General features: G+C 50.7%; 1 protein-coding gene across 7 annotated transcripts in view; it reads right to left on the bottom strand.

Moving 5' to 3' along the window:
- Positions 1 to 26,644, bottom strand: part of NAV2 (neuron navigator 2) — a 405,016-nt gene that overhangs the window by 138,642 nt on the left and 239,730 nt on the right. For all 7 annotated transcript variants that reach the window (XM_066251118.1, XM_066251119.1, XM_066251121.1 and 4 more), the window contains 2 exons: positions 24,402 to 24,510; positions 22,183 to 22,572 (listed from right to left, as the gene is read on the bottom strand). In XM_066251118.1, the coding sequence (XP_066107215.1) occupies positions 22,183 to 22,572; positions 24,402 to 24,510 (499 nt within the window). The remainder of the gene's footprint in view (positions 1 to 22,182; positions 22,573 to 24,401; positions 24,511 to 26,644) is intronic.

Below are 26,644 nucleotides of genomic sequence, written 5' to 3'. Positions count from 1 at the left end.
GATGAGAGGTGTTCTCCCTCCGCCACGCTCGGCCTCACCCTGTACCTCGCTGTCGAAATACAGGATGCCTTTTAAGATCACCCCCCCACCTCTCACTTAGGACACCAGACGGAAAAGGCTGTACCTCTCAAATTTCACCTTAACGGCAACTGAGCGTTGAGGAAAATACTAATTACACACAGTCTCATGGAACTGCAGAATATTAGAGCTGGCAGGCAATGTTCCAAGACGACTTGGTCTAATAATTTTTCAAATCAACTGTTTGCTGATCTATTTCCTTGTGTTCCAGCCTCTCACCCAACAAGTTCAACAAAGGCAGGATTATTATTATTACTTTTGGACAAATATGTTTGCTTCACTATTCCCGACCCTAAAACTGTGCCGAGAACTTTGAGATCGGTATCTAATAAATGTCCTTGGTGGACTGAATAAAAAAGTGATAAATAAGAATTAAGTTGCTTTTATGCAAATTGTCATGTGTTCAGCATTTGGGAAATAGATCGAGAAAAAAGTCATCCTTGTATCTATTTAGAGGAAAGTCAGATACTATTAGTATGTCACCTTAAGGCTCCAAGGAAGACGTCTGGGAAGATGGTGCCTCCCAGGAAGCTCATAAGAAAAGGCTTGGAGGGCGAATTCCTAGGTCCCATTCAGGGGACAGACAGCATGGCTGGAGCAGAGTCTACCGTGTAGGGAACAATGTCATCATCAAACTCCGTGGCCTCCTGACCCTGAGCTGAAGGCAGTCTTGCTGCTCCGTGGCTGAATTTCCCATTGTCCAGAACTTTTTTTTTTTTCCGAAGCTGGAAACGGGGAGTCAGTCGGACTCCCGCATGCGCCCGACCGGGATCCACCCGGCATGCCCACCAGGGGGCGATGTTCTGCCCCTCTGGGGCGTCACTCTGTTGCATCGGGAGCCATTCTAGCGCCTGAGGCAGAGGCACAGAGCCATCCCCAGCGCCCGGGCCATCTTTGCTCCAATGGAGCCTTGGCTGCAGGAGGGGAAGAGAGAGAGACAGAGAGGAAGGAGAGGGGGAGGGGTGGAGAAGCAGATGGGCACTTCTCCTGTGTGCCCTGGCCAGGAATCAAACCCGGGACTCCTGCACGCCAGGCCGACGCTCTATCGCTGAGCTAACCGGCCAGGGCCTGTCCAGAACTTTTTAAAAAGGAGTAAGTAAAAAGGAAAACCTATAGAAGGTGGAGTTCAGTTTGAAAGGCAAAACTGCTTCTTCCTAGAATTTTAACGTGTATGGCCCAGATGGTGCCACAGGCGTTTTGGTAAGAGGGGCAGGTGCAGCTCAGATTGTGGTGACGAGCATGCCCCTCCCCAGGATAAGGCGACTGCTGGAGCTCTGAAGGTGACTTGGGCATGAGATGCCTAGAAGCAAAGTGGCCAAGCACCCAAGCAAATGGGCTGGCTTGGGGACAAAGAGCAGCACAGGGCGGTGTCACTTGGGAGTAGCAGGGGTCCCCCAGTGGCAGCTGCAGCACTCAGTGGGGAGGGCAGGCTAAAAGGGAGCTGGAACACAGGCCAGTGACCTCCAGAGCAGAAGTCAAAAAGTTGGTTGCTCTAGAGGATACTCAAATTACCTTCTATCAGTACAGGAGGAACTGTAGTCATAACAGCTGTCTGGTGTCCACAGACAAAAGAACAGGGTCCCTGACTTTCCTTTTCTCATTTTTCAACTTGTTCAAATGCTTCCACTTTGACAAGGATGGGGTGCAGGTCAGCTGAAGTAGTTATGCAGATGGGGCTGGGGCTAAGCTGACTTCCCTGGACCCTGTACAGTTAGAGTGAGCTTATTCAATATCGTAACATTTTTACACTTGATCGATCGTTTACACTATACATCCCTCAGAGTGCAAGTTCCACTAACCAGCCCGGATGGTGTGCAGACTCTGAGCTCATAGGGATCCTCAATCGCTACAGTCCACCCTGCCTCCAAAGCCCTGTAACTCCCAGGTGAGAACCCGCAGCAGGGAAAAGAGGTGCGCACGAGTTTTGTGTTTATTTATTTATTTATTTATTTATTTTCATTTTTCTGAAGCTGGAAATGGAGAGACAGTCAGACAGACTCCCGCATGCACCCGACCGGGATCCACCCAGCACACCCACCATGGGGCGACGCTCTGCCCACCAGGGGGCGATGCTCTGCCCATCCTGGGCGTCACCATGTTGCGACCAGAGCCACTCTAGCGCCTGGGGCAGAGGCCAAGGAGCCATCCCCAGCACCTGGGCCATCTTTGCTCCAATGGAGCCTTGGCTGCGGGAGGGGAAGAGAGAGACAGAGAGGAAAGCGCGGCGGAGGGGTGGAGAAGCAAATGGGTGCTTCTCCTGTGTGCCCTGGCCAGGAATCGAACCCGGGTCCTCCGCACGCTAGGCCGATGCTCTACCGCTGAGCCAACCAGCCAGGGTGAGTTTTGTGTTTATTAAAAGAGGACATGGGTGAGATCATTTTCAGAAGGAACAGCATTGGCGCCCTGCTCCACCCCCAGGCTAGCGTGACCTGTGAGAACCTAGCTTGTCAAGAAGACCTCTCTTAAACACGGCATCCAGCTCTGTTCCATCTGTATGAGCCTCAGTGATTCCTATGGGAACCTGGATACCCCAATCTCTAAAGGTCACGTCTCACCTCGCACTTCATGCAGAAGTCCCTTCTGTAACATGTGGACACACAGTTTCCCACGTTCTGCTTGATTACTTTCAGGAACAGGAGGCTCATGTCCTTGTGAGAAAGCCCAGCCCACTTTGGACAGTGTATTTTTTCTTACACTGATAAATGGTCAGCCTGGTGTGGAGGAAATGAAAATTTTAAGTATAACTTCCACCTAGGGTTCAAGTTTGGTCCTCTGGAACCCATGCCCTTCTAAGAACTTTCCACACCGAGCAGATCTAGTTTCTACAAACATTTTACTACGTTTTGGGTTTTGAACCCTTCACCTTCCTTGTTTCCTTTCTCTAAACAAACCACTGCCTGATTCTGAATTCCTTAAAACCTGGCACTGAGAACAAAACAGTCTCTGTCTGACTTGCAGATGCTCTGTTGCTGCCCACATCATTATTCTATTAATCCGGTTAAAGGCTGGGATTTATAGAGCTCTCTAGAACCGAGGTACATCGGTGGGTCTCAGAGTCTAAAACCCAGCAGGTGGCAGCACTCAAAGGAAGGGGCCTGGATCTCAAATGCTGGGTCCTCAAGTTTCCCCAAACTGACTGCACCCTGTGGTAGCTGTATGACCTTGGACAAGTGACTTCTCTCATCCTCAGTTTCCATGTCTGTAAAACGGGGAAGATAACATGTTATAGGCCTCCTAGGATTTCTGTACGAATTTAGGGAGATAATACTTGACAGTACCTGCCATGTAAGAAGCCCCGACAAACACCGGCTGCCATTCTTTCTATGAATTACTACTATTCTCTCTCCCTTCATTCTGCACACATTATGGAGCATACGCAGCACATCTGGCAGAAGTTAGAAACGCAGGCATAAAATGACACAATCCCTGTGCTCAAGGATATCTTGGTCAAGGGGACTGTTACACAAACAGTCAAAGCCAAAAAGAATTGGGAGGTATTTACAGGCATTTGGGAACCCAGAGGAGGGAGGTCCGATGTCTGGTGGGGTTGCCCAGGAAGGCTCCTAGCTGCAGCAGACTCTTAAAGGACTATGGCAGGTGGAAGGCAATCGAGTACAGAGGCACTGACAGAGCACAGACATGGGCAAACGCAGAGAGTTATAAGAGCTTCATATCACCTGACCAGGCGGTGGCGCAGTGGATAGAGCGTTGGACTGGGAAACAGAGGACCTAGGTTCGAAACCCCGAGGTCACCGGCTTGAGCACGGGCTCATCTGGTTTGAACAAGGGGTCACTTAGTTGACTGCAGCCCCTCAGTGAAGGCACATATGAGAAAGCAATCAATGAACAGCTAGGGTGCCGCAACAAAGAATTGATGCTTCTCATCTCTCTCCCTTCCTGTCTGTCTATCCCTATCTGTCCCTCTCTCTGTCTTTGTCACAAAAAAAGGAGCTTTTATCTATAGCCACAAAAAGTAAAATAAAATAAAGGAGCTTGTTATCTATAGCATAGAAAACATCAATGGCTCAGAATGGCAGGACCAGGATGCGAGTGAGGGAGGGGATGTAGGAGAAACAGAAATGAGTCAAGGCAAGTGGATCACTCATTTGTTCCCCAAATAAAATAGAGGGCCTGTTTTATGCTATGCACTCTACTGGGCACAACTTGGATGTCATACTGTGCAACAGAGGGTAGGATATGGCAGACTGTATTTTCCAAAGATGGGCACAGCAACATCTCCTCCTATCCCACATGGTCCTCAGGGTGACCTTGCCACCCTCCCATTGAGACATAGGATCTACGTTCCCTCCTGGATCTGGAGGGCTGAGACTGCTTTGGTTAATCCAGTTCAGCAGAAGTGACACTGTGTGACTTCCACGGGTAATGATGCAAGGTGATGCAGCTCATTTTGCTCACCACAATACTCACCTTTGGGGACTCTGAGCGCCCAGGTAAAAAACCTACCTGGCCTACCGCCTCCGTGTTATGAGGAAGCCATGCCATGTAGAGAGGTCACGGGTGTCCTACCTTTAATTCGTCCCAGACCACGAGTCAGTTCTGTGGGTCAACAAGCTTTGGAATGGCATGGACCCCCCCCCCCCTGCAGCTATCAAGCCAGCTCTACCTCCCAGCCGAGGCTCCGGATGAGGCAGAGCACACAAGCCGTCGCCACCGTACCTGTGCCCATTCCTGAGGCAGAGGTCCCGTGAGCATGATGAAAGGCTGGTTTCCAGCAGCGGGATTTTGGAGCCAGCTGTTAATCAGCAATGGAAACTAAAACACAGAGTTTGCCGAGAAGGCAAGGTGGAGACAGGTGGTAACGTCATCAGCTTTTTACTCAAGAAAGGTTTTTCTCACAAAAAGGTAGGCCTGGGCCTGTCAGATGGGCACAGAGCTCAGAGGCAAGAAAAGCAATGCAGGGGCGGCCCCAGTCCTTCGCGGGAGAGACGGGAGCTGTGAGGCTACAGAGAATGTAGTGAGAGATGTCGGAGACACAGAATGTACCAACTTAGACGGGAGCTGTGAGGCTACAGAGAATGCAGTGAGAGATGTCGGAGACACAGAATGTACCAACTTAGACGGGAGCTGGGAGGCTACAGAGAATGCAGTGAGAGATGTCGGAGACACAGAATGTACCAACTTAGACGGGAGCTGGGAGGCTACAGAGAATGCAGTGAGAGATGTCGGAGACACAGAATGTACCAACTTAGTGCCAGCGTTCCCAAGAGAAGGGGGTGAGAGTCAGAGCTACTTTCTAAGTCTGGCTGTGAGAGAGAAATGGACGTGGGAACACAGGAGGAGAAACAAGTTGGGGGGGCGGGGAAGGAGAAAGAGGAGTGAGATATTTGACATTTTTAAACCCTGCAAGACAGTGGCTGCGCTCCTGTGCTGTGGTCGGCCTGTCCGCCCGAGTCCTGGCTCCTGAACGCACCCGCTCCCTAGAGGGTCACTGCCCTCTAAGTCTCTGCGTCCTCAGCAGGAGAATGGGCAGAAGACCACATAGATTAGTGAGGATAAAACAAGATAACAGGTGTCAAGTGTATGGCATTCAGAAATGCCAATAGACAGTAGCGGCTACTATTAATGGTATCACAGTGGTTGTGATTAATAACTCCTAGGCAAACTTGGTAAGAAGCTAGGCCAGTTCTTTGCATCTGGAGGGCTTGGCTGCAGGACAGCCAATGAAAGCTGTTTCCAGGGAACTGTACAATTATCTCTGGTGAACAGCTTGTTCGACCGTGAAGTCTGTGTCAATGTCTACCATAGCTACACCCGTCTGCGAAGGCGTGAGGGAAGCCAGTCCGTTCGTGGGCCTCAATTTTGGTCTCCCCTCCTCTCTACAAACTCAATGGTTGAGTGGTTTTAATTAACAGCTCCCACAGAGTAAAGGAAAAGTCACCCGATTAATAAAGCTCTAACTTGCCATGCATGGTTCTGAGGTCTGCAGGTGGCGCTAAGCTGGTAATTGTGTTCTGTTTGGGTGCACGGCGGGTGGGGGGCGGCGGGAATAGAACTTCCTCCGAGAAATTCAGGCGCTGCACCTCCAGAGGCTGCGGCCATGGCGACCGAGAAGTCCGCTTCTGTGAGACTTCACAAGGGGAAGCCACGCCGCGGCAAGGCGCTTCAGTAAATCACCGTGCGAACCGGGCTCCCGATCAGAACCTTTGTGCCTCTGGCCACCTCCCTGGTTTTCATTTCCAGCATCCACGGGACCAGTTCTGCCCCCGTTTACTTTACGCACACCCACCTGGGGAATGTTGACACAAGTGTTTCTAATGCCACAGTAAAGACCTGTGACGTACAATTGAAATGAAACACATCATAACGCTTTCGAGGCAGAGAAAAGTATCTGCCTTGGCGACTGCCCCGGCCAGCCTCCGTGGTCCTTGCGTAAGCATTCCCTGAGTATTTTAAGTTCCTATGTGATGCGGCCCCAGAGGGCCTTACCCTTTGGACCACCACATTTTAATTTTTTTTTATGGCTCCCTAAAATGGCACAAGGGATAGCCAGAGCTCCCAATGTCCAGAGGGTACCCATTCCTCCTCGGTCTTGCCTTCCATCTATTCAGAGCACGGGGTCTAGCTACAGTGGAAAGCCACACTACAAAGCTCTTCGAGGCCCTGGCCGGTTGGCTCAGCGGTAGAGTGTCGGCCTGGCGTGCGGGGGACCCAGGTTCGATTCCCGGCCAGGGCACATAGGAGAAGTGCCCATTTGCTTCTCCACCCCCCCCCCCTTCCTCTCTGTCTCTCTCTTCCCCTCCCACAGCCAAGGCTCCATTGGAGCAAAGATGGCCCGGGCGCTGGGGATGGCTCCTTGGCCTCTGCCCCAGGCGCTAGAGTGGCTCTGGTCGCAGCAGAGTGACGCCCCGGAGGGGCAGAGCATCGCCCCCTGGTGGGCAGAGCGTGGCCCCTGGTGGGCGTGCCGGGTGGATCCCGGTCGGGTGCATGCGGGAGTCTGTCTGACTGTCTCTCCCTGATTCCAGCTTCAGAAAAATACAAAAAAAAAAAAAAAAACCAAAAATAACTCTCCGAGCAAGGGCTTTGCATCCAGCCCAGTTGAACATGTGGTCCTAGCAGTTACCACCTGTGTGACCTGTTCAAGCAGCTCAACTTCTCCGATCTTGGTCGCCTCATCTGCAGAGAGGATGGAAAAACAGCCTCTCTCTCCAAGAACTGCTATAAAAAATTAGTGAGAACATTGCAGGGAAAGAGCTCAACACAGTGCCTAGCCTGTAACAGAGACTCCAAAGCCGCTGAGCAGCGAGGAGTTACAGACCCACTCGCCGCAGGCCAGGCAAAAGGACCCGTGTGGGCAGGCTCTGCTGGTTGACTTCTCTTGGGCCTTCCTCTTTCAGAGCCAACACCGCATTTACTCTGTCCCGTGTTTCTGACAACTTCCCCCTTTCAAGTGCACTGTTCAAGTATGTGAGATTTCTCATTTCAAACAGACGACTGGGTGAGTACAAGCACAGAGCTCTGGGAACTGGAGTCTGGACCCCGACGATGCAGCCGAGGGAACCACAGGCCCCCGTCTCCCACTTGCCCAACATCAAGAAGCGCATGTGGGCTTGATTTACGGCTAGAAGACTCAGGAGGCAGACTTGGGCCACTCCTTAGACTCGGAATCTTATTTCACTTGGGGTTTCAAAAATCATCAGCCCTCCAGAGCTGCCCAGGCCCCGGGTGTCTGTCTCATTCTGTAGTTATTTTGGGATTAAGAGGAAAGGTTGAAACCTCCATTTCTCAGGGAGATTTCTTATCAGGACCCTGCGGATTCTGGAAGGGACTGCAGCAATTCTCCTAAGGCATGCACAGTCTTGATTTGTGGTCCTATCCCAGGCAGGACACATTAGCCTTGAGTCCTCACAGATGTTTCTAGAGGCAGCTGATGGGCTGCTCTGTCTCAGGGCTGCAGGTATGCTGCCTCCTGTCCCAGATGCCCATTCCCGCTGGCTGTACAGTTAGGCCTGCCTGCAGACTGTGATAATTAATTTCACGTGTCAATGTGGCTACGGCATGATGCCAGATAGTGTTTACCAGTCTAGATGCGGTCGTGAAGGTACCTTTCAGATCAGAGTCACATTTAATTCAGTAGACTTTAAATAAAACAGATTATCCTCTAGCATGTGGGTGGGCCACATCTAATCAGTTGAAGAAAGAAAGAAATATCAGTTGACATTCCCCAAGGAAGAGAAAATTGTGCTTCCGGCTGCCTTTGGACTGGAGTTGCAACGTCTTTCTCTAGAGAACCCTGACTAATACATAGACCAACCCTGACCCAGCCAGCAGATATCTGGTCACCAAATGCAAGAACAGAAAAAGCATGGATTATTTTAGTGACTCTTGTAAGCACGATGAAGGGTTCAAAGGCCAAATGGATGCAACCACTCTGAGAAGCGAAAGGAAGCTACCATGCTGTGTGTGCCGGCCACTTTATAAACACCATCTCCTTCCTTCCTTTCTCCCCACACCCTGAAGAAGTAGGTTCCCACTGAACAGATGGGAAACAGGCTCAGAAAAGCGAGCAGTCTCCCTCAGGCCACACAGCCCGAGAACAAGGTCAGGTCTTCTGAGCCCACAGCTCGAGTTCCTTCCATCATACCACACCCCGAGAGCAGCCTCACCACAGGATCAGGAGTTCCCAACAGAACTTGAGTTTCTTATCTTGATCGGAGTAAACACACATATGGCTTATTTTTTTTTTTAATTTTTTATTTTTTTGAGTCTTTCAACATGGGCTTACTGTCTCAGGGCCAAATACTCCCAGCCTCATCCAAATGTTTCCTTTCATATTCACCTCAACTCGAACTTGGAATCCTCCAGCCTTTCCACCGTAAATCTGTTGAGCCACTCAGTAGCTGCTGACCCTTGAAAAATAACTGGGAGGGGCATTTTGTTTTTAATGATCTATATGCTTAAAAAAAGTATATAGATATATACACCACACACACACACTTATGGGCTAGGTTTTCTAGAGGGAGCTATACAAAAATTCAACAAAACTATTCAAAAGCTTAACAGGACACACGGGACCTCAGTGTCTATCTGTGACACCTCAGGTCTCTCCACCCAGGTACTTTTGCAAAGCACTGAGCAGAGAAAGAGGAGCCTGCGGACTCAGACCAGGGCATGGCGGCAGAGAGGGTGGTCCCGAGGGACCCAGGGCAGAATATCCAATCGACGTGCAGCGAAGCGACCAGGCCCCGACGTCACTGAAATTCCAGTGCACAGAGAGAAACAACAGAATGCCAAGCCATCCTTGTCATCCCTTCCCGGGACTTAAATCAGTTAAGTCACAATTACCCTCCTGGGTTTTCCTCTTCCTAAAATGGCTATCGAGCCAGAGGGTGGGGTCATGTAGAACACTCCGCTTACAGAAGGACTGAGACACGTCCCCGTCATCCATCCGTGGAGAGCTAGGGGGTTGGACTAGGTTTCTCCTGTACAGGTAAGTACCTCTCAATAAAGGTCAGCTCACAGGCCCCAAGTTCCTCCTTCGGAGAACCTGGAAAAACCAAGAGCGAGCCCCCAAAATAAAGAGTAGCAAACGGCGCAGCCCTGAGAACGAACCTCTTGGGCCTAGCCCAGAGCACAGCCTGGGACGATCGATGCTTATTAAATACTGTCTACCTGAACTAACTAAAAGACAGTCTTTATAGCGCTGATTAATGAACCCAAGGTGGAACTTCCCTCGTTCAACACCTGGGGCCAACCTGAGCAAAGCCCAGGTGCTCTGCTGACGTGGTCGCTTACCAGTGAAGAGCCCTGTGAAGGGCAGGATGTCTATTGCGACCAGACAGCAGGCCATCCAGACAGCGCGGAGGGAAGGAAGGAGTGCCTTGCTCAGCCTGATCCGTCAAGGTAGGGTGCTGACGGCAGCGTTCCGGGGTAGTCACAGCTGCCTCTGAAAGTCAGTCGTGGTCTCACACACACACCCCCCCCTCACTGGAAGGAGATGTTGCGCTGAGGTTTGACGATGAGTAAGGGTGGAAGAGAATGGAATATCCTGAGGGCTCTTACCCTGCACCAGGCGCAAGGTGTTCCACACACATCATACCCCATTTAGTCTTGGCAGCAGCATCACTATTATGAGTCTGATCTGGAAGAGCCTACGATGCCCCAGGCACTGTCCCAGCACCTTGCATGCCTTACCTTACTGACAGCAACTCCAGGCATTATTATTCTCATTTGCAGATGAAAAGAGCTGGCTTCCTACCAGGATAGTGAGAACAGGAAAGGCCCCCACGGAGCTGGCTGTAGTCTCAGATCACACCCCCACCCTTGAGCCCCACCCCCATCCTGCCTTTCACTGCTAACATTTATTACCACCTGCCTCAGGTTAGAATTAAGTGCTGACACACAGGACACTCTTCCCCACAGGGGCCCACGCTTCTCCAGGGTGAATCTTGGAAGGGCTGTAGGATTGAGTTTTCCTAAAGCCCCAGAATTACATCCCATAGGCTGCAGTGTACTCTGCTGAAACATTCACCCAGCCCCGACTGGGGCTGAGCTGGCCTGGGCCCTAAGGCCTGAGACAGTCAGAGGGACTGGGTGGGAGTCAAGAGGCAAGAGGGAATACCGGAAACAGATGGACGGTGCTGAGGACAAAGGTCAACTATTTCCCGGCCAGTCTCAGCATGGGCTGGGACCTGGGAGTTGTCCTTGTCTTTCTGACACCTTCATGCTTCTTGTCAAACTGGGCCCCATGTCAGGCTGAGTTTAATGTGGAAAGTCTCTCTAATCCCCCTGCGAGTCTGTTCCCAGGGTCCCGACCTCCCACTGAGCCATGCCACCACTCCCTGGAGCCCAACAGCTCTGACCTGAGCCCATCCCACTCCTGTCTTGAATTGACAATCCACCCCAGGCACCATTCCTATAAAAATATGTCCCACACCTATGTCCACATGCCCTGATTCTTGACCTTGGTCAGCCTGGCCACTTGTTTATCTTTGACGGCCCAGCTCACATGTCCTGAAGATGCGGCTGGTAGACCTTATGGTAGTGACACCTGCCTAGTATTCCACCCAGGGACACGCTCATGGGAACCCCACAAGAACCTGGGATAGGGCACAGGACAATTCAATAGCTTGCTCCAGCACACACAGCCAAGAGTGGTGGCACAAGCCGCAAAGCCAGGCTGGACCCCAGAGCCACCCTCTTCCCACTGCCCCCACCTCAGGGCAGGCTCTTTATTTCCATCCTTGTCCCTACAGAATGCACTGCTCCACCCCTCCCTGCCCCCCCACACACACTGGTTTCTGCAGCTCACCACTCCTATACTGACCTACACACTCCCTGCCCCCCCCCACGCTGGTCTCTGCAGCTCACCACTCCTAGACTGACCTACACACTCCCTGCCCCCCCCCCACGCTGGTCTCTGCAGCTCACCACTCCTAGACTGACCTACACACTCCCTGCCCCCCCCCACGCTGGTCTCTGCAGCTCACCACTCCTAGACTGACCTACACACTCCCTGCCCCCCCCACACTGGTCTCTGCAGCTCACCACTCCTAGACTGACCTACACACTCCCTGCCCCCCCCCCCACTGGTCTCTGCAGCTCACCACTCCTAGACTGACCTACACACTCCCTGCCCCCCCCCCCCCACACTGGTCTCTGCAGCTCACCACTCCTAGACTGACCTACACACTCCCTGCCCCCCCCACGCTGGTCTCTGCAGCTCACCACTCCTAGACTGACCTACACACTCCCTGCCCCCCCCCACGCTGGTCTCTGCAGCTCACCACTCCTAGACTGACCTACACACTCCCTGACCCCCCCCACACTGGTCTCTGCAGCTCACCACTCCTAGACTGACCTACACACTCCCTGCCCCCCCCCACGCTGGTCTCTGCAGCTCACCACTCCTAGACTGACCTACACACTCCCTGCCCCCCCCCCACGCTGGTCTCTGCAGCTCACCACTCCTAGACTGACCTACACACTCCCTGCCCCCCCCCCACTGGTCTCTGCAGCTCACCACTCCTAGACTGACCTACACACTCCCTGCCCCCCCCCCCACTGGTCTCTGCAGCTCACCACTCCTAGACTGACCTACACACTCCCTGCCCCCCCCACACTGGTCTCTGCAGCTCACCACTCCTAGACTGACCTACACACTCCCTGCCCCCCCACACACTGGTCTCTGCAGCTCACCACTCCTAGACTGACCTACACACTCCCTGCCCCCCCCCCACGCTGGTCTCTGCAGCTCACCACTCCTAGACTGACCTACACACTCCCTGCCCCCCCCCCCCACTGGTCTCTGCAACTCACCACTCCTAGACTGACCTACACACTCCCTGCCCCCCCCCCACTGGTCTCTGCAACTCACCACTCCTAGACTGACCTACACACTCCCTGCCCCCCCCCCCACACTGGTCTCTGCAGCTCACCACTCCTAGACTGACCTACACACTCCCTGCCCCCCCCCCCCACACTGGTCTCTGCAGCTCACCACTCCTAGACTGACCTACACACTCCCTGCCCCCCCCCCCACACTGGTCTCTGCAGCTCACCACTCCTAGACTGACCTACACACTCCCTGCCCCCCCCACGCTGGTCTCTGCAGCTCACCACTCCTAGACTGACCTACACACTCCCTGCCCCCCCCCCACACTGGTCTCTGCAGCTCACCACTCCTAGACTGACCTACACACTCCCTGCCCCCCCCCACACTGGTCTCTGCAGCTCACCACTCCTAGACTGACCTACACACTCCCTGCCCCCCCCCCACGCTGGTCTCTGCAGCTCACCACTCCTAGACTGACCTACACACTCCCTGCCCCCCCCCACGCTGGTCTCTGCAGCTCACCACTCCTAGACTGACCTACACACTCCCTGCCCCCCCCCACTGGTCTCTGCAGCTCACCACTCCTAGACTGACCTACACACTCCCTGCCCCCCCCCCCACTGGTCTCTGCAGCTCACCACTCCTAGACTGACCTACACACTCCCTGCCCCCCCCACACTGGTCTCTGCAGCTCACCACTCCTAGACTGACCTACACACTCCCTGCCCCCCCACACACTGGTCTCTGCAGCTCACCACTCCTAGACTGACCTACACACTCCCTGCCCCCCCCCACGCTGGTCTCTGCAGCTCACCACTCCTAGACTGACCTACACACTCCCTGCCCCCCCCCCCCCACTGGTCTCTGCAACTCACCACTCCTAGACTGACCTACACACTCCCTGCCCCCCCCCCACTGGTCTCTGCAACTCACCACTCCTAGACTGACCTACACACTCCCTGCCCCCCCCACACTGGTCTCTGCAGCTCACCACTCCTAGACTGACCTACACACTCCCTGCCCCCCCCCACTGGTCTCTGCAGCTCACCACTCCTAGACTGACCTACACACTCCCTGCCCCCCCCCACGCTGGTCTCTGCAGCTCACCACTCCTAGACTGACCTACACACTCCCTGCCCCCCCCACGCTGGTCTCTGCAGCTCACCACTCCTAGACTGACCTACACACTCCCTGCCCCCCCACACACTGGTCTCTGCAGCTCACCACTCCTAGACTGACCTACACACTCCCTGCCCCCCCCCACACTGGTCTCTGCAGCTCACCACTCCTAGACTGACCTACACACTCCCTGCCCCCCACACACACTGGTTTCTGCAGCTCACCACTCCTAGACTGACCTACACACTCCCTGCCCCCCCCCCCACACACTGGTCTCTGCAGCTCACCACTCCTAGACTGACCTACACACTTCCCCGTTCCGTGAGCTCCCGGCCATGGAATGAGGGGCTTGGGGACTGGGTCTTGTTCACTTCCCTTGGCGCCCGTGCCTTTGGCCCAGTCTCTAGGACATGACATACTCAATAAACACTTTTACATGGAATTTTACTGCCCTTTGCCTGCAGCCTCCTCAGAAGGCAGGCCAAGGGAGTGGCTGCCAGTTCCCAACTCCAGGAGAGCCCGTGCTTTGGAAAGCTTCGGGACGGGGAGGATGCTGCCAAGGACGGGAGGGCAGGCGGGGAGCAGCCCCCGCAGGGACCACGCAGAGGGCTGCGGTGCGCCTTCCTCCTCCCCAAGCACCCACGCTTCCTCTCTGCTCTTTCTCCTTCCCCACAGGATTCAGATCTCAAAGCAAGCTCAGAAATTCAAGTCGAGGCGTAAGCCCTGTTTCTTGAGATGAGACACCCATTTTTTTTCTCTCTCTCTTTCCCATAAACCATGAGGCTATCCGTTATGAGTGGTGGTCCAGGCTGTCCCTGTCAAAGTGGGATCATTCTTCATTTCTCCACGGGACGGGCTGTTGGCCAATAAATCACTTTTTTTTTTTCTTTTTTTTTTTCATTTTTCTGAAGCTGGAAACAGGGAGAGACAGTCAGACAGACTCCCGCATGCGCCCGACCGGGATCCACCCGGCACGCCCACCAGGGGGCGACGCTCTGCCCACCAGGGGGCCATGCTCTGCCCATCCTGGGTGTCGCCATGTTGCGACCCTCCTGGGTGTCGCCATATTGCGACCAGAGCCACTCTAGCGCCTGGGGCAGAGGCCACAGAGCCATCCCCAGCGCCCGGGCCATCTTTTGCTCCAATGGAGCCTTGGCTGCGGAAGGGGAAGAGAGAGACAGAGAGGAAGGCGTGGCGGAGGGGTGGAGAAGCAAATGGGCGCTTCTCCTATGTGCCCTGGCCGGGAATCGAACCCGGGTCCTCCGCACGCTAGGCCGACGCTCTACCGCTGAGCCAACCGGCCAGGGCCTAAATCACTTTTTAATCCTGGTCTCCGCCTGGTAAACCCATGGTCACCAGCAGTGGCGAGGGTAGGCTTAGGGAGGCTGGACAAGCTCCCTGCTTTCAGCATGTGGTTCACTCAACTGTTCTTTCTCCTCCGACAGAAGTGCCTCCTCAGCTGCTGGTATGGGCTGTTAGATTTCCCACACTCTGCCGTAAATCAAGTGGGCCCACTGTGATGGAAGAAGCACACAACTGATGCCTCCCCAGCCATTAGAGACCACTGATGTCAGTGGCCAGTGCCATCATTCAGCCAAACTGTCCATGTCAGCTGACATCACAACCATGCGGGGGAGCTGTCGCTTGCTGTGCAGCCCTCGGGTAGATTAACCCTGCCCCTGCCTGACTCTCTGTGCTTGCTTACTCCACCCACCGAGCCGTTTACCCAAACAGGAGTCTCCATATTTGCCTAGGATATTGGACACCAAGGAAAATATCAGACAGGAAGTTTTAAGAAGATGGCACTCCCCGAGGTCACCAGCTTGAGCGCGGGCTCATCTGGCTTGAGCAAAAAGCTCACCAGCCTGGACCCAAGGCTGAGCAAGGGGTTACTCAGTCTGCTGAAGGCCCGCAGTCAAGGCACATATGAGAAAGCAATGAACAACTAAGGTGTTGCAACGAAAAACTGATAATTGATGCTTCTCATCTCTCTCCGTTCCTGTCTGTCCCTATCTATCCCTCTCTCTGACGCTCTCTTTGTCCCTGAAAAAAAAAAAAAAAAAAAAAAAAGGATGGCACTGCGTTAGGGGCAAGTAACTTGCCTGAGGCCCCAAAGATCTGTCTACAGAGTTAGGTCTTTACCTTTCCATGAGAACTAAACCTTTCTAACCCCACTCAACCCCACCAGGGGCTGGCTGATTGGCAACTTGGAATTTTCAAGCCTTCCAAGAGCTACACAAGCCAAGATCACTGCAGGGGGATCAACCCAGAGAAACAAGAGCCCATCCATGTCAAATCCCAGGGCTGCCTGCCACACCCTGCTGGAAGCGGCCATGACCCAGTGCCTTTCAGGACGGCCTTGCCTAAAATCGTTTGTCTTGGCTCCGGGGTGCATTTTGGCTGTAAGGAGTTTGTGGCTTCCTCTCCTTCCTATCGGTTTGCCAGGAACAACAGCCTGTCAAGGTCACATCAGGTCTGGCCGGAGAAAAGCATGGGAAACATCTGCCAGGTAAGGACACCTTTCAAGCCATCAATGTCTCCTGCTGTGTTCTACGCTGACTAGGTGACAAACACCCCCCACCTCTGTCCCACGGTGATCAATGGAGGAAGAAGAACAGAGGCACTTCCATCCCCCTGACACCCGTGGACATGGTCCAGTACTCTGAGCTGTGTCTTTGTTCCTGTGTGGTCAATGCCCAGCTCACTGGACAAAGGTGGTCAAAGTCCTAGAGCAGGGGTAGTCAACCTTTTTATACCTACCGCCCACTTTTGTATCTCTGGTAGTAGTAAAATTTTCTAACCGCCCACCGGTTCCACAGTAATGGTGATTTGTAAAGTAGGGAAGTAACTTTACTTTATAAAATTTATAAAGCAGAGTTATAGCAAGTTAAAGCATATAATAATAATTACTTACCAAGTACTTTATGTCGGATTTTCGCTAAGTTTGGCAGAATAAATCTTTATAAAACAACTTACTATAGTTAAATCTATCTTTTTATTTATACTTTGGTTGCTCCGCTACCCCCCACCATGAAAGCTGGAACGCCCCCTAGTGGGCGGTAGGGACCAGGTTGACGACCACTGGTCTAGAGTAATCGGATCGTATAAGACAGGGCCACCCTGGCCAGGTAGCTTGGTTGGTTAGAGCATCATCCTGAAACATGAAGGTTGCGGGTTTGATCCCCAGTCATGGCACATATAGACTGATATTTCTGTCTCTCTCTCTTTCCCTTCCTCTCTCTAAAATTAAAAAAAAAAAAAAAGAACGGGGCCAAGGAGAAGACTACGTGGCTGGGCCCTCAAGTTCAACGGGTTTCGATCTTAGGCACATATTCATTCAAAGGCAGGTGACTGGTCTGCTGAAGGTCAGTTGTGGAATTCATTCAACAACTCCTTATTAATTATTGACTGTGGGGCAGGCAGGCACTAGGCCAGCCAATGAAGGCATATAAGCATTTGTTACTGATTTGACTTTAACCTTTAAGGACTTGTAACAGGTAAGGGCTCTCTTCCTCATACTCAATGCCCTGGAACAGTCTAAATATTTTGTATGGGCACCTTGTTTGATTTTATACAGACATACCCAGATATGTATAATTCTGATATAGTGCTCCCAGGGCTATTATGTGGATAGAGCGTTGGACTAGGACACAGAGGACCCAGGTTCAAAACCCCAAGGTCACCAGTTTGAGCTCGCGGTCACTGGCTTGAGCATGGGATCATAGACATGACTCCATGGTCACTGGCTTGAGCCCAAAGGTCAGTGGCTTGAAGCCCAAGGTCGCTGGCTTAAAAAAGGGGTTACTTGCTCTGCTATTAGTCCCTCAGGTCAATGCATGTACGAGAAAGCAATCAGTGAACAACTAAGATGCCACAACAGAGAGCTGATGTTTCTTATCTCTCTGCCTTCCTGTCTGTCTGTCCCTCTCTCTGACTTTCTCTCTGTCTCTTTCAAAAAAAGAAAAAAAGACAAGCCAACTATAACAATGTCACTTCCTTGGCCCTCAGTCTTAAACCAATATACTGACTCTTAAAGAGTTAAAAGCAATCAAAACCACAGCATCATGTCCTACATTGGCCACTAGATGGAGCTATGCATTGCACCAAAAAGACACCAGAGGTGAAGCTGATTTTTTCCAAAGTGTTCTTCTGAAAATAGAATCATTGAGTTTCACAGCTGTTGGTGGCAAGTTACAGAAGCCCAAGGTCCTGTGAGGATAGGTCTGCAGACAAGACCATTCATAAAATGTCTATTAAACACTTATTTGTACTAGTCTATGAGTTTAGGAAAATAATGGGCACTGTCTGCCTTCTAGGAGCTCCAAGGCTTGAGTAGGACACACACACACACACACACACACACACACACACACAGTGTACACTTCTTGAGTATCCCAGGCTCTGCTGGGTGCCTTTAAAGTACTATCTCTAATTCCCAGAGGTTAAGAACTTGCTCCAGTTCACTTGGCAGAGCCAGGGCCAAATCTCAAATCTGCTTGCTTCTTAAGACAATACTCTTTCCTCAACACCATCCAGACCTTTTCAAACAGTTTCCCATGCAAAGGAAAAGCCTCACGCACAAGGCTGGCTATAAACCAAAGCCACCAGGAACACGAGACAGCGCTAACTCTGACTGGGGAAGTCCAGCAGGGCATCAGCGAGGTGATGTTTACTTTAGGATCGCTCAGATGGGCTTGATGGGAAAGGAATTCCAGGAAGAAAATGGCATGTCCTATGGCATAGAGCTTTGCCAATGCAGAAAACAGTCCTCTAATGAATGGCAGGTAGCTAACACAGGGGCCAGTGTGGGCTGTGCGAGGAGGCATGTGGCCGGGCTCAGGAAGACGGGGTTGCTGAAGGAAGGATCATATAGAGCCTCCTACGTTCAGTTAAGAAGTTGAGATCTGTCCCCATAGATAATGGGAAGCCATCTAAGGTTTCTTGGGAAAGTTTCTGATGTTCAGTTAAATGGTTATCACCTCCCTCCCAGGAAGGAATATGTACTCATGCTTTAGAAGTTTATAACTCAGTGCCTCCTTTGAAAAGAAAAAACATCATCTTTCCAAATACATGGACACCATGTCTGTCCCTATATTCCACACCATATGGCACTCTGAATTTTTAGAAGATGAGTAGATGGATTGACTTCACAGAATAAAACTTAGTAAGAGACATCTTTATCTGTTATTTTAAATCCTTTCCCACTAACTACAGCCAAAGCTCCATTTACCAATCTAATAAAAGGAAATGGTGAGGTCAGGTGACAACTTGCAAAGTATATACTTAGACGTGCCTGGCACATACTAAGTGTTAATTTACACACACACACACACACACACACACACACACACACACGACTAAAGGCATTCGGCACTGGGTTGTTAGTCATGTGACTGCAGCCCCACCTTCGTGAGAACCAAATGCTACACATGGTGAATACTGTCCAGCAAAGACAGTCAACTACAGGCATCAAAAAGTAGCTGCTACACCAAGCGGAGGTGCGGTGTCGTTTTAATAACAGATGTCATAGGTTTTCAGAAACTAGAATTTACATCCATACCAGCTCTCTAAATTAACTTGCTGTAAACTTTTACGAGAACTTTCCTCAAAGAGCCGCCTTACGGAGTCATACATTACTCATACATCAAGGCTTTTCCCACTAAGCCAAACAAACATCTGGATGAAAACTTTAATCGTCCCCTTGTTTTCCAAGTGCCGGAATGTTTGAGGTTGATAAGATACCAAGACCCCGTCTGAGACTTCGTGTCGTTATGAGATACAACCTCAAAGAGCAATCTCACTGTGGAAGGGTAAGAACCATATTCACAGGGCGGCAAGGCTTAGGGAAGCGAGGTGATGTGCCTGATATCACAGAGCTCACCAGCAGCACAGGAGGGTTCACGCTCCATCTGCCTGAGAGCTCAGTCTGTTTTCTCTCCATTGCACCAACTGCCTCAGGAATAGGACTCACTTAGCAGATTCTGAGTGGAGACTAAATGACTGGTCCTTCAACATCTACAACTCTGTCGTGTTTATAAAAGGAAAAAGAAATGAGTACCAAGGCCATGAAATGACCGGGCCTGGACTCAGCATGTAAGGGAAAACTGATCACTTAGCTTCAAAGCTACAATTCCGCATGCCTTCCTACAGGGTGAAGCCAGGCTTAACCAGCGCTCTAAAATGTTATGACCAGAAGGAGCATTAGATGCCATCTGGGCCATCTCGCTTCCTTTGGAAGGTAAATTTTTACATTAAAGGAATGGGAGAAGAAAAACCAGACCAGACTTCTCTAGTTTCAATAATTGGGTGATTTGCTTACATGTCTGCACTTTTATCTACACTTGCTCTGAGAGCTATCGCACTTGCTCAAAAATGTAAACTTCCCAAAGCAAGGAACTGAAATGTAAACATCGGTGCTTTCTAGCAGGGGTAACGGCTCTGGTTTGAACAGCCAAGGAAGCTAGTCTCAATGGGACGTCACTGAGGTCCAGTTTTGCGTGTTTCCTTGTCTCCACCTTGTGGAAACTGTGAATACTACAGCAAAGTCAACGCTGACCATCTGTTGAAGACTGAACGACAGACAGATCCAACAACAAAATAAACTCAATTACAGGTTACAAAAGTCTCAAAGTAACCCGCAAATTTCTTGGTAGTATATTAAACTTGATAATGAGAACCTTAAGGCCATGCTGGTTACCAAAAGTCTCCTAATTAGTAATAAAAGGATTAAATTACATGCAACTTAATTGTAGTTAACAGGTGGACGTTATTGTTTTTGTGTTTACGAAACACTAGAAACACAACTGATGCTCTAAGTTAACCGGATCATATATCAGTCCATTAGCTTTCTCAGCCATGCTGGACGGCAGGAGTTTGTTACACTGTAAGGGTTTTGGCAGCTCCTGTCTTCCAAGTTTTCATGACCAGATGGTTCTAAAAATAAGAGGCAGAAAGCCAAAGCACCTCTATGTCTAATTACAGTCAAAGAGCACGTCTAGTCGCACAGGTAGGATGAAACGGAAGCAGAATAAACTGCAGTAGCTGTGCCAGGTCAGTGCAGTGAGAGCACCCGGGGCAAGACGGTGCGGTACCAGGGGCTCTGCCCTTCCCTGCTGCAGGGCCTTGGGCAAGCTGTTTGACCTTCCTGAGCCCGAGTTTACTCGTCCATAAAATGGGGATTATGAAACCGCCTACATCAAAAGATTGCTGTGAGTACAGAACAAGGTAATATAGATATAAAGCACCTAGCACAGGGCTTGGTATGTGGTGGGAGAATTCGTTTATTATTCAATGATGAAAACAGTGACTCACTTCATGGGTGTTTGATTACTGCTCATGGAAATGACCGGCATGAGTTTTATGCCTGAATTTTATCCTCTATAACAGTGGTCCCCAACCTTTTTTGGGCCACGGACCGGTTTAATGTCAGAAAATATTTTCACGGACCAGCCTTTAGGGTGGGACAGATAAATGTATCACGTGACCGAGACAAGCGTCAAGAGTGAGGTCTTAGATGGATGTAACAGAGGGAATCTGGTCATTTTTAAAAAATGAAACATCGTTCAGACTTAAATATAAATAAAATGGAAATAATGTAAGTTATTTATTCTTTCTCTGCGGACTGGTACCAAATGGCCCACGGACAGGTACCAATCTGTGGCCCGGGGGTTGGGGACCACTGCTCTATAATTTTGACTGCTGGACTGCTGGAGGAGGGAAAGATCTTGGAAAACTTCTGCTCAAGTCAGGTCAGCAGATGACGTCTCGGGCGAGTGGAATCAAGAGACGCACCTTCGGCTTGCACAGTGATTGGAAGGAGAGCTAGAAACAGGAGGAAAGCCTCGGACTACACATGGTCATAGCACGGCTCAGACAGTATCTCATCACCAGGAGGCGGGGTTTGTTCCACGCATCCAGCAATATTTATAAGCTCCTGTACACAACGCACTGAGGATTCAGCAGTGAACACGTCAATGTCCTTGCTTTATAAGGCCTATTATTGCAAGCATGAGGGGATAGGGAGACCATAAAACACAAACAAATAATCAGGATAATTTCAAATGCCGATAGGTTTTCAAAGGAGCTGGGTGACGGAGAGGACAGGGTGTGGGGCACGGCCACATAAATTGTTTCAAGGTGAATGGTCAAGGTGGGCCCCTCCAAAGAGGTGGCAGCTGAGCAGCAAGAAGGAACTGGCCACACAAAGACCTGGGGGACAGAATCCAGGCAGATGTGCAGATGGTGCAAATGCCACCAGGCAGGAAAGAGCTCGATGAGGCTGAGGAATGGCAGGAACAGTTCCAGCAGGGGACGCATGGGGTGCAGAGGCGGAGAGCCGTGAGGTCTGAAGTCAGGGAAGAGCCAGATCCTACAGGACCAGGCGGGCTGTGCTGAGGAGGCTGCATTGCATCCTAAGTGCCAGGTCTGGTTTAAAGAACTGACACGATACGGTTCGTCGTCAAGCGTCGCCGTGGCTGCAGGCGGAGCCTAGCTAGGACCGCTCAGAGAGTAACGCCAAGCTGGGCCAGCAGCCCGGGCTTTGTGCCTCTGCCCCGAAGGTTCCCCTCCACACCACACAGCAGAACGTGAAGTTTGATCTGCTCCAGAGAAATTAAATAAACCCCTGCCAATAACAAACACACAGGTGCCACGCCTCCTCTTGCTCCGTGACAAGAGAAACCCTCAGGACTCACCCGCTTGTGATGTCATCCGTCCGGATGTTCTTGCTCAGGACGTCCCCGTCGCTCATGTAGCCGGGGGCGTCCATGCTGATGCCCTCCAGGTCCACCTCCTCGCCCGCCTTGTCCGAGACGTCCACGTGGCAGACGCTGCTGCCCCTGGAGGCCAGCTGCCTCCGCAGAGGGGCGGAGTACACATAGCGGCCCGACTCGGCGTTGATGAACCGGCTGGCATTGGCTCGCGGCGGGTACCCGTTGCCCATCGAGGGGGCGTCTCCTGCTTGGAGCCGAGGGCTGGACTGGCCGAGTCTCCAGGACAGAGGAGTGGGCCTGCTTGTCAGGCTGAGGATACTGCGTCCGCTGATCTCTGTGGTGACGTTGGTGTCAAATGTGGTTTCTAATGTGCTAAAAACAGAAAAGCCACCTCGGGTTAGACCCTAATGGGCCTAAAATTCGTTGTACTTTATACGTTAAGTTTTTAAAAATTATAAACTATTTCCATATATAAAATGGGATCAAACAACAGGCACCAACGTACCTCCCTCTGTTAAAACTGCAGAGTAGGATACATACCCACAGAACATTCTGGAAAGTCCACTAAAGACTTTTCCCATTCAAACATGGTATAAGGTGCTCACTACTGTTACAGTGATTAAAGTATCTTAACTGCTATAATCTTTCTAACCCAGGAAAGGAAATAGAAGATGCTGAACTGGTAACGCTGGGTATAAAGGTATTCACCTACCCATCTGTTTGGGATGCTCACCACCGCTCTCCTTTTCTAAAGGCAGGATGCACCTGTCCACTGTGGCGTTCCTAATAGCCTCTCCAATTTCCTTAGCTCTCTCCTGACTGAGCAGGTGGGCAGAGCCTTGATTTTTTAACCCTCCAAAGACCATTTCCCCCACACTTTTGCTTCTCCCGCATTTGGTCTGAAATGACAACTAAAACTTTGGGCCAAAAGGCTGGAAAAGAATAGTAAATGCCTTGGCTTGAGATCAAATTATTGGGTCTACATCTGCAGGAGACTGAGCTGGCCCCTGGCCAACAGGAGACTCTTGCTGTCTCTCCGGCCCTGACACAGTCAAGACAATCAGCGCGCCTCCTCAGAGTGACACTGAGGTCTCTAACTGGGCAGAGACGGTGGGAAACCATCAAAGCTGTCCCTCCTGTCATCGCTGCCATCCTAGCCCAAGCCAAGAAAGCCACCATACTGCTGTAACCCAGCCAGTCCATTTTAGTGACTGTGGTGGAAACGGATGTTTCACACCCAATCGCAGAGTCTCAGGGTCTTCCGTCTGGCTCGATGCCATCAGATAGCTGGAGGCTGAAGGGGCCCCACACCACAGGCATATTCCCTCTCCTTCTGAAGAAACGCGTGGTTTGGTGCCTCACCTGTTTCTGTTTCCCTCTGATCCTGCCAGAGCCTCACCTTCCTCCTCTTATCTAAGATGGAACCCATGGTGCTGAAGGCCCACCTGCCAAAACCGCCGGCTGAGGGGAAGCCCTGCAATCTCCCCGGTGCATTCATTTACCGAAGAGATTGACATCGGAGAAGCAAAGGAGATCTCTGGGAGATGAGGGGGTGCCTAGGACTTGGTCTAGATCACCAGAGCCTAGCCCGGGCTGTAAGGCTTGATTCTGCCAACATCATAATGTATGTCCTGGGCTTGCATCCTTTTCAACTTCTCGCTCAGCAATGAAAACAACCTGATCATTGTTTCCAAGGTAGTGCCAGATTTCATCCAATCAATCACTGTTCAAACACGACCGTAAGTTCTTATAAATAGTTCCTTACATGTTTTATAGACGTGCATGACGAACAACATTGCGGAGTGCTGTGTATCAGAACACCAGGTAGGAATTCAAGTTATTCACTTTATCACACAGGTCAAATACAGTTCACCTGCTCGTTTCAAAAGTACAGTCTAGTTTTGGAAAATGCACGTAAAGTGAAATTTAAATGGAGCTGGTTGAAGGTATCCTCTCTGCTGAACAGATTTAGCAACCTCCTGCTGTGGGGAGGAATGTGTCTGGACTCATTCTTGCTACTTACACTTCTCTCCTGCACACTGCACGGCACTCTCTGTCAGGCCCAGCATGCCGGGCAATCAGGTTATGTATTCCATTAGCAACCCAATCGCTTTGCTAGTGACATGAACACACACAGGGGAAGCTGTGTGAAAATTAAGTCACTAGCTCACATTCAGTAAAGTCATGCACGCTTCAGATACCTGTGTGTAACCTGAGTTCCCCGTAAACTGGACATGGTCTCCTCCAAATTCTGCCGCAGGTCAGCAATGTTCTTCACTGTCCGCAGCCGCCGAGCCTCGGGGTCTTCCCCTGGGAAGACGAGGGTTGAGGTTATTTTGTCAGGTAGATGGTGAACTTCATGGGAGCATGTGCCCAAGATGTAACCATGTTCCATGCTCAGTACCTGGCTCACCATGGGTGCTCAAGAAGGATTTGAGAATGAATGAATGAATGAATAAATGAATAAATATATGCATGCCCAAAGGAAAGCATTAAATCCAAGGAGAAGAGTCTGTTTTCTTCCTCTAGGTCCCTCCTGAAATAAGTGGAATCTAGCTTGTGGGAGAAGCAGAGAACCTCGCCTGAGACATAAATACACTGTCACACTGATTCCAATAAAGACACTCACATGTCAGGTCTGATTTCCAGGGATCATTTTCTGCCCGAGCAAAAGCAGGTGAGGCATTTTGTTTTCTCATCCATCGGGGATACCTACTGCTGTCTACTGGCCCTACGTTACAAAGGGAACGTGAAGTGGCTAGAAGATCTGCACTTATTAATCACAAATATTTCTACAGAGAGAGTTTGCCGTCTATTCCATCATCTCAAATCCTGGCTCTTCTGCTCACTGGCTGTGTGATCGTGGGAACAGTTCTCCCCATCCTTCAGATGTCACCACCCTAAAGCGAGGACAGTAGAGGTCCTGACCTTGAAGGACAGCTGTGGGGACTAAGTGGCTTAGGGGCTGGAAATCCCTGAGCAGTACCCACTACAAGCACTCAACTCATGCTCGCTGGAGCTGCAGCCCAGGAAGCCTGCAAGAGGACTGAGGACTTCGCTCTGGGAGACAAGGGCAATCTTTTCCACAAGATACATGGCGCAGCAGAGATCCATCTGGCACTAATGTCCAAGGAGCTGTAGGCCACACATGAGACAGAAAGCCATGTGCTCTTAGAGTAAGGAGCCTTGCTTCAGGTTCTCTGGCTATTCTGTTTTATTTGGGCTTACAAAGGGAAAAGAAACAGGAGAATGACCACAATAGCAATGAAAGGAGACAAACACCTTTCCCTGTTATTTCAAGGAGCACTGGGAAGACTGCAGAGCCACAATCAAGGGCCTTCAAAATCCTATGACTCTTTCAAGTGTGAAGCAACATTTATTTTGCCAGAAATCTCCATACAGCAATCCCTCATGGGCAGCAGCAAGTGGGATCTACATCAGACACTAAGTAGAATTTCCGGCAACTGTCATTAGGAGGGCTATGATAGACAGCTAAGAAACGTCACAGAATTAACCTTCCTCCTGACACAGATGACAGCTTCTTTAGGTTGCTCCCAGCATGGCGGTACCAGGAGGCGGGGGGAAGGATTAAATGACCGCTATGTGATCTTACGGAGGAAATTTGCTATTGTAAACTCTCTGTCCTAAAAAAATGCAAGTGTTTTCCATTTTCTCCCTCTTTTTAACCAAGAGAAATTTGAAAGACATTTATTTATTTTTCTTATCTGAGAAATGGTCAAACTTGTACTTCTCACACAATTCTTTAAAATACATGCTTGTAAAAAAAAATTAAAAAAAAATAATAAAATAAAATACATGCTTGTAGGTATGTGTTTTCACACGGAAGCAGTGATGGATGTCTTTGCCTCCCCCTAGCGGCCTGGAGAAATGTAATCGCATCTCTCTACTGAGACATAATTAGATATCCTTGCTGCCAGTTTGGCCATACTCTCTTTATGTCAGGCTGCCAACAAAGGTACTGATCCTTTGGACAGCTCTAGGCCCTGCAGTGAGCATTTATTATGAAGCTAATTACCTTCATTAGCTAGCTTAATCACACACCAAAAGTCTAATAATGATTTCATTGACCCATGTCCCTATTAACAACACAGTTGCCTGTCTTAACCCTTCTTTAGAAATGCAGATCTTTGACATGGGATGGCATCTCCCCTTTATGTTTGGTAACCCCCCACGTACCTACAGATGCACAAGAAATATTTATCGCCCAAAAGGCGTGTGGCCGGTGTAGAATAAAGAGCATGGGCTACCTGCATTCTGACAGATAAAGCGCTGGATAGCGGCCCAGCTGCTGGTTAGCCACTTGACCTTGGACAAGTCACTTACTCACTCTGCATGACGTCTGCGAAATGGGCATAAAATCCTGCCTTTCAGAGGGTGAGGAGGAGGGTCAGTGAGCTGACATGTATATGCCTGGCACAACAGT

This window comes from Saccopteryx bilineata, chromosome 1 (assembly GCF_036850765.1).
Source record: "Saccopteryx bilineata isolate mSacBil1 chromosome 1, mSacBil1_pri_phased_curated, whole genome shotgun sequence".
Lineage (NCBI taxonomy): Eukaryota > Metazoa > Chordata > Mammalia > Chiroptera > Emballonuridae > Saccopteryx > Saccopteryx bilineata.
Note: the sequence above shows the minus strand (reverse complement) of the source record. Positions and strands in the feature narration are given on the sequence as shown.